Raw genomic sequence first — 8,660 nt, 5'->3', positions numbered from 1 at the left:
ACACATACTTGCCAGCCTTTTCTCATTCTTTGGCTTATTAGTATTATTATTTCTCTAACTACAAAAAGCTAACAAAAACCCTACTGATTACTAACTTAGTTATCATAAATTGATTTAGAGTTCCTAGAGTAAAGAGATACTTAGATCACAGGATTTTCAATGATACTAATAAATATAATTTCTAAAGAGCTATAAAATTTAAATAATTAAGAGGAGCTGTCACTTCTGCCTGGAAATTTCATTTCCAGCCAGTGACATATCAGCAGCAGTAAATGTGCTGGAGAAAGATTGTCGAGTCATTTACATGACTTGGTGCCATTTATTTGTTTATTTAGTTCACTTAAAATTGTCAATTTAATAGAATAAATATATATCGACCTATACAATACTTCCCAAGATTCTTGCCTTTATTGCATATATTCCATATTTACTTGATAACATTCAGAAAATACACACTGAGAGCCTGCTATGTCTCAGGCACTTTTCACAATTCTTTTTCTATGTGTATTATATATTTAAATTTGGTCAGTTCTGTGTATGGTTGAGCTAGGACATAGTCCCATATGCTTTGGGCATGTTAGTGCTCGATAGATGTTTGTAGAACAGAATGTAAAATTATTTTTTATATCATGATGATTAGAAAAAAAGTTTAAGAAAAACATAATTTTAGCAGCATTTCCAACACCCAGCTCTTCAAATATCCGTTTCACCCTAGCATGAATAATTTGGTTTCAGGAAGCTTCATACTTTAAGAATTATATTTAAAAAGTGCCATATAGTCTACAGCCATGCTACCAAACAAGCCTGATCTTGTCTGATCTTGGAAGCTAAGTAGGGTCGGGCGTGGTTAGTACTTGGATGGGAGACCACCTAGGAAGACCAGGTGCTGTAGGAATAAAAAATTAAAAAAATAAGGGATTGTAAACTGACAAGGTCCTTGCAATCTGTGAGGTCAACCAAGGGTTGCCTTGCCTAAAAAAAATAATAATAATAAAATAAAAGCTGCCATATAGAGTACCATAGATTTTTCAGAAAAATTATTAACATATATAAGATGTTATCTATGATTTATGCAGTAATATCACAAAGCGTTGCTGTTGAGACATTTATAGATAATACGTAATTATGTTTTCATATCAAGCACTTAGCGAAATACTTGACTCATAGTAGGTTTTTTTCTCAAACAGTTTTGTTTTGATGTAATTCACATACCAGAAAATTCTTCCTTTTAAAATGTTAAATTATGGTGGTGGTTGCACAACTCTGTGCACAAAGTTGTGCAACCACCACCATAATTTAACATTTTAAACATTTTCATCATAAACAAGTCCATTCCCTTTGGTAGCCACTCTCCCATCCCCCTTCTCCTGAACCCCTGACGACCACAAATTTATTTTCTCTATCTATGGACTTGCTTATTTGGGACATTTCATATAAATGGAACTATACAATGTGTGGCCTTTCGTGTTTGGTTTCTTTCACTTAGAATAATGTTTACAAGGTTCACCCATGTAGCATATGTCAGTACTTCATCCTTTTTATGGCTGACTAATATTTCATTGTTTGGATATACCACATTTTGTTTATCCATTCGTTAGTTGAAGGGCAACTGGTTTGTTACCACTTTTTGGCTGTTATGAATAATGCTACCATAAATATTGATGTACAGTTTTTATGTAGGCATATGTTTTCATTTCTCATGGTTATCTAACTAGGAGTGGAATTGCTGAATCATATGGTGACTCTATGTGTAATCTTTTCAGGAACTTCCAAATTGTTTTACTAGGTATCAGTACCATTTTAAAATCCCACAAGCAATGTATAAATAAGGCTTTTAATTTCTCTACATTTTTACCAACACTTGCTATTTTCTGTCTTTTTTATTATAGCCATCCTAGTGCGTGTGAAGGGTATCTCACTGTGCGTTTTGACTAGCCATTCCCTAGTGACAAATGATATTGAGTATTTTTTCATGTGCCTATTGATTATGGAGAAATGTCAATTCAAATTATTCTTCCATTTAAAAAATTAGGTTGTTAGTCTTTTTATTGTTGAATTGTAAGCTTTCTTTATATATTCTTTATATATTTCAGAGTCCCTTATCAGATATATGATTTTTAAATAAACTCTCTCATTCTTCAGTTTGTCTTTTCACTTTATGGTATCCTTTGAAGTCCAAAGTTTTTAGTTCTAACAAAGTCCAATTTATCTATTTTTTTTCTTTTGTCGTCTGTGCTTTTGGTATCACATCTAAGAAATCACTGCCTAACCCATGGGCACTGAGATTTCTGCCCCTAGTTCCTTCTAAGGATTTGATAGTGTCAGCTTGTACATCTGATACATTTTGAATTAGTTTTTATATATGTCGTGAGGAATATATGTTGAGGGGTCTGGTTTCATTCTTCTGTATGAAGATATCTAGTTGTCCCAACATCATTTTTTGAAAAGACTAATATTTCTCCCACTGAACCGTCTTGGCATCCTGTCAAAGTCAATATGTTTATTGACCATAAACACATAGATTAATTTCTGAACTCTCAATTCTATTCCACAGATTTATGTGTTTATCTTTATGCCACTATCACCATATGGTCTTGTTGATTGTAGCTTTGTAAGAAGTTTTGAAATCGGGAAGCTCGAGTCCTCTTTATTCTTTTTAAGATTTTTTTTTTGATATTAGGTTTATACAGAAGTGGTTATTTCATGAGTGAATAAGTGGATGAATGTTTGCATGTTTTAAAGTTGTATTGGGGAGGAAGTTGGGAATTTTGTTATCTTTAAAGAGATGTAACTAAGAGATTGTGGTACTTAGATACTGTACCTTCAAGAAAACATGCCAGGATTAGTCCTATTTTATAGATATCCTGGGTGGCTAGGTTTCTGCTGCCTGGGCTGCATGATGGAATCCTGGGTGGCTAGGTTTCTGCTGCCTGGGCTGCATGATGGAATCTGTTTCTGAAGCCTCTGTAACTGACACCATGCTGGGAGCATAACAGGTGCTCAATAAATATTCATCGATTAAATGCTTTGTCCTTTTTGTTTTGTTTTAACCTATTGGTTGTCCTTTTGCTACTTTTTGGTTGATAGCTGTTGAATTTCCTATTTTTCTAGCTCATTCAATAATTCTGCAACTTTATTTTAGCATCCTATTTGCCTAAACCTCTGCCAATTTTCTGCACACCACCAAAATATACTGAACAGATGATTATTCTAGAATGGAATCAGTAATTCTTTTCAGACAGAGTATCAAGGAATCAGATTTGCCTCTTTCCCTTTCCCACCCTAATCTCTTTGCTATCTCTCAAAAAGCCTTGCTTTCTTTTGGATCCCAAGGGCAAAACACAGTGCTCATATCCTAGGTTGGTGACATCCTGCTTTGAGTTTCCCGAAGTATCATTTCCTCCAGGAAGACTTCCCAGATTCAGATATAGAGTGGACACTGATTCTCATAGCGAAAATACAGTCTCGCATAGTCCACGACTTTCACACAAAGTGAAAGCTAGAAAAAAGGGCGCATTTAAATATGTTAAAATTTTGAATCTTCACATTTTTGTTTATATCTGTGTTTCTAATTTGCTCTGTCAGCCTATTTTCTGTGTACCTATTTTTTTTTTTTCTGTGTGGACCTCAACCTGTTAAAATGCATTCTTGCTTTAGGATTTAAATTTTAATAGTTTCCTTCTCTTCCTCTAGGCTCCTGTTATGCTAGCTCTGTTAGGCACACTATGGGTACTCAGTAAAGATTGTTTAATTGTTGTCTTCTATTTCAGAACACCATGTATGGCAAGGCTAAGAGTCAAGTTCCTGTAAGTGCTTAATACACAGAATAACAGATAGCCAGAAAAGTCGCGATGAAATCCAAATGAATCACACATCTAGTTAGCCTTCGGGGCAACAAGCTCCCAATAGGGTAGTTCCAGAAGTTGAAAAGGTGGATAGACAGTCGTTTTAGCTTCTCTCCAGTTGACCTATCTAACAGGTTGGAGAGCTGAGCAAAGGGCTGCTGCTGGGATCCTGCCAGTCACACCTCCCATGGCAAATTCAAAGCCCTGGCTAAAGTCAGGGGACCTGGATCTTAACTCTGGCTTCTCCACGAACTTTCTGAGAAACCTCGGGAACTCGTTTCCCATTCATTCATTCATTCAGTCAGTCAGTCAATACTAATTAGCTCCAACTATGTACCAGACACCCGTGTTAGGTGGTGTAACTATAATAGTGAACAAGGCAAGGGCTTCTCATTCATGGAATTTACATTCCAGCAGAAGGGTGGAGAAAGGCATATACTATAACCTACAGCTATTTTCCTGTCTCTGTAAAACAGAGGTTAGCTTCTAGGTTGAATTTGAATTTTAGGGCCTGTTAATTTAGTATTTGATCAAAGCTCATAGTATAGCAAGAGCTGACTGCTCCTATATAGTCAGTGCATCACTGATCATATTACTCTCTGCCTGTCCTTTACGAGTAAGGTGCAACTAACCCAGTTGGGTAGAAGTGTTTTCAATATTCCATCAGGAACGCAGCACGACCCTATTTCGCCTGACATGGTTACAGGCGCACCTATTTTCAAAAGGCCTGAGTTCGTTAGGCATTTGGTATTTCGAAAGGCTGTTTGAAAGGCTTCCTTTCAACCAAGTTGTGCATTTGCTATCGGCAAGGGTTAGGGGCGCAGAAAAGTTGGTTTCGGTTTACAGGGCAGCAAAGTGTTGAGAATGACTGATGGCGTCACGCGACCTTAACATTTTGATCCAAGGAACTGAATCAAAAAGATATCAGGCAGAAGAGAATGAAGTAGGAATGGTGGGTCATGCAGGTTTTAATATAGCGCTCCCTCCTCCATGCGGAGTCCGGAAGTTTCCTTCGAAACGCAAGCTATCCAAGCATTCTAGCTTGCCCCAAGCAAGCAGTGCCCATCTGCCACAATCCTCTGCAGCAACGCACAGCGGTGCAGCGCCAACACCTGTCCAAGGAAGCGCGAAGCAGCAACGTGACCCACGCGGGCCGAGGCCCGGAATCCTTTGATTGCGCAGGCGCCCGAGCCTAGGCGCTCTCCAGGCCGGGCCCCGCCCGCGCGCCGCCGCCAGCGCCGCGGGCCACGCCCAAGACGTTCGCCTAACGGGGCGGGGCCGGAGCCGGGGGCGGGGCGAGCCCGCGCAGTTGAATGGACGCCCGGACGAGCCGCACATTCCAGCGGGCCCACGTGACGCGCCCGCGCGGCCTGAGGTAAACAACCGCGGCCCCGCCTCCCGGCTCCTCCGCGCGCCCTGCACTGCTCCTCGCCGGCGGGACGCGCTCCAGAGGGGCGGCGGCTTCCTTCGAGAATCCCCAGCGGCCGCCGCGGGCCGGAGCAGCGGCAGCGGGCGCGGCGCCTCGGGTCTGCAGGCCGAGCGCACCGGCAGGGTTCGAGCGCGCGTCCCCTCCCCGCCCCCACCACGCGCTGTGGCGCAGCAGGAATTTGGCGGGGACCCGGGCGCTATTTGCGGCTCTTGACGCGCGGGCGACCGGCGGCCCTTGGGTCATTTCTATTCTAGGGGCACTGGGTCATCGCGCTCGGCCGGCCCCCGCTCCCGGGCCCGGAGGGTGTGTCCCCCCTCACCGAGGCTCGCCGCGCCTATAAGGGGCCGAGCGGCGGGCAGGGACATGCAGCTCTACAGCAGCGTCTGCACCCACTACCCAGCCGGGGGACCGGGTCCCACGGCCGCAGCCCCCGCTCCGCCTGCTGCCGCCGCCGCCGCCGCCGCCCCCTTCAAGGTCTCCCTGCAGCCTCCGGGACCCGCCAGCGGCGCCCCAGAGCCCGAGACCGGTGAGTGCCAGCCCGCCGCGGCCGCCGAAGCCCGGGAAGCCGCCAACGCCCCCGCCGCCAAGATGCCCGCCTTCTCCTCCTGCTTCGAGATGGTGTCCGGGGCCGCCGCACCCGCCTCGGCTGCCGCCAGCGGCCCTCCCGGCGGGTCCTGCAAACCACCGCTGCCGCAGCACTACAAGTCCACGGCGCAGATCACCGTGCGGGCCCTGGGCGCCGACCGGCTCCTGCTGCACGGGCCCGAGCCCGGCGCCGCGGCGCCCGCCGCCCAGCGCGGCCGCTGCCTCCTGCTGGCCCCCGCGCCCGGTGCCCCGGTCCCGCCGCGACGGGGCTCCTCGGCCTGGCTCCTGGAGGAGCTGCTGAGGCCCGACTGCCCCGAGCCCGCGGGCCTGGACGCGGCCCGGGAGGGGCCTGACCGAAGCTTCCGACTGAGCGAGCACCGCCAGGCCCTGGCCGCCGCCAACCACCGGGGTCCCGCGCCGTCCCCGGGGAGCCCGGAGCCCAGCCCCGGCCCCTGGGGCGAGGAGCACCCGGCGGAGAGGAGCTTCCGGGGCTGGGAGCGGGCCGGTGACCGCAGCGACCCTCCGGGCGCGGACGAGGCGCGGCGGCCTGGCCCGGAGGCCGAGGCACCCGCGGCCCGGAGCGGTGAGGTCCCGCAGAGCGGCGCTGCCGAGGCTGCTGTCGTCTCCAGGTCGGACACCAGAGACGAGAAACTAGCCCTGTATCTGGCCGAGGTGGAGCGGCAGGACAAGTACCTGCGACAGAGGAATAAGTACCGGTTTCACATCATTCCCGACGGCAACTGCCTCTACCGAGCGGTGAGCAAGACGGTGTACGGGGACCAGAGCCTGCACCGGGAGCTGCGGGAACAGACGGTGCACTACATCGCTGATCATCTCGACCACTTCAACCCCCTGATTGAGGGCGACGTGGGGGAGTTTATCATCGCTGCGGCTCAGGACGGGGCATGGGCCGGGTACCCGGAATTGCTGGCCATGGGGCAGATGCTCAATGTGAATATACACTTAACTACTGGAGGGAGGTTGGAGAGCCCCACGGTGTCTACCATGATTCACTACTTGGGCCCGGAGGATTCCCTAAGGCCTAGTATTTGGCTCAGTTGGCTCAGTAATGGACATTATGATGCGGTGTTTGATCACTGCTATCCTAATCCAGAGTATGACAATTGGTGCAAACAGACTCAAGTGCAAAGAAAACGCGATGAAGAACTTGCCAAATCCATGGCCATATCTCTCTCCAAAATGTATATTGAACAAAATGCATGCTCCTGAAGTGTCTGAAAACCTACACCCTGGGAAAAGTGCATACGTAATTTGTGTTTGGAGAATTATATGAACTCTAATCAGGGTAATAGCACTTTTAAACTTCCTGGTAGATTTACTGTAGGTGTATTGCCTTAATCTTTGTTTCCCCGCCCCCCCCCCCCCAATGTTTTCTCAGAGCTGAAGGTTGCTGGGCACCTAAATGATGTTTCATGATAGCTTTGGGTGATCCTACTGCTATTTATAATTTGCTGTATAAAATTAGCACTACTTAATTTGCAAGCTGATTTCTCACAGTGAAAATTTGTTCATTCCTGGTAATCTATTTTCTATAAAAATGTATTTTTGCACAACATTTAAAAAATTGGTGTAACTTCATGTATGACGTGTTCCATTCTGACAAACAGCTTTCCGGCATAAACCCAGAGAAGTACTTTATATATAAAGTTTATTATTTTGAACAGAGTTTGTGATTTAGAAGTTATTTTATGTTGTTGAATTTGAATTTTACAGTTAGATAATTATTTCAAATGAACATTGATGCATTCATGTTACCAGATGATTGGCCCATTCCATTTTGATGAAACATATTTGTTGTTTTGGAAATCATTATTTTTTTAGAAATGACCTTTTAAAGAGAAATTCTTAAGGGAAGATTGTGGGAAGAGTTTTTGTTTGTTTGTTTGTTTTTTAAGGTGTAGTGCCAGCTCTTACTTGAATGAAAGCCTGACATTTGCTGATGGCAGAGTGATTCTATACTCTGGTTGATGTTAAGAGTAGATTGGTGCTCTCAATTGTTTTTATTTATATTTGTCATTTTGTTATAAAAGAATTTTAACATGGTATCAAGCTTTGTGAGAAGCCTCCTGCTTTATATAATAGTTTCTTGGATTCAGCTAAGATTTGAAAACTAATAGGATCGATGCCTCACACCAACCTGGGCAGTTATTTTATAGCAGGAGAAAACTGTCAATATTCTATTCCTTTTAAATTCAAAAGATGAAATAGGATTGCCCTGTATTATGTACAAATAAAAATGTTTGTAAACAGAGCTTGTATGGTTTGCTGGGTCAAACAGTGTTCCTAACCTAAACTCTCATTTCCACTTTAACTACTTTTAGTCATATTTATTAAGTAATGCAGTTTGTACTTTTTTATTTTGTAACACTTTGTGATTTTTTTGTACAATACTGTATTTGTACAATAGAGCGATTCTCAGCTGATGGAATGAGTGAATAAAATGCATAATTTTACTTTTACAATGTCTTTTTGGCTAACGTGATTATAAAGTGATATCTGTAGGAACTTACATCTACACAATTTTTTTTCATGTGTAAAGATGTCATACGAGGTAGGTTTCTCACGTTCTCACTTGAATAGGATAGGATAATCATTAGTAGTTTCAAAGAATAAGCCTCATAATTTAAAGGTAGAGTAAGTCAAGAAATTGCTTTCATTATTTCTAATTATAATTTCTATATAAAACTATAGATTTACCTATTGACTATAAAGAATAAGGAAGTGCAAGTATCGTGTTAACCACAACATCTAATTGAATATCATAGTTTTGTGTTCACTCT

The 8,660-nt window shown here is 44.3% G+C and overlaps 1 protein-coding gene across 1 annotated transcript; it reads left to right on the top strand.

Annotated features, from left to right (window-relative positions):
- The first annotated feature begins 5,264 nt into the window (after nucleotides 1–5,264).
- OTUD1 (OTU deubiquitinase 1) lies at nucleotides 5,265–8,339 on the top strand. Its single transcript, XM_016124797.2, has one exon. The coding sequence runs from the start codon at nucleotides 5,638–5,640 to the stop codon at nucleotides 7,087–7,089; it is 1,452 nt and encodes a 483-aa protein (XP_015980283.2). The 5' UTR covers nucleotides 5,265–5,637; the 3' UTR covers nucleotides 7,090–8,339.
- The last annotated feature ends 321 nt before the right edge of the window (nucleotides 8,340–8,660 follow it).

Source organism: Rousettus aegyptiacus, unplaced genomic scaffold (assembly GCF_014176215.1).
Source record: "Rousettus aegyptiacus isolate mRouAeg1 unplaced genomic scaffold, mRouAeg1.p scaffold_m13_p_10, whole genome shotgun sequence".
Classification (NCBI taxonomy): Eukaryota; Metazoa; Chordata; class Mammalia; order Chiroptera; family Pteropodidae; genus Rousettus; species Rousettus aegyptiacus.
This window is presented reverse-complemented; position numbering and strand designations above follow the sequence as displayed.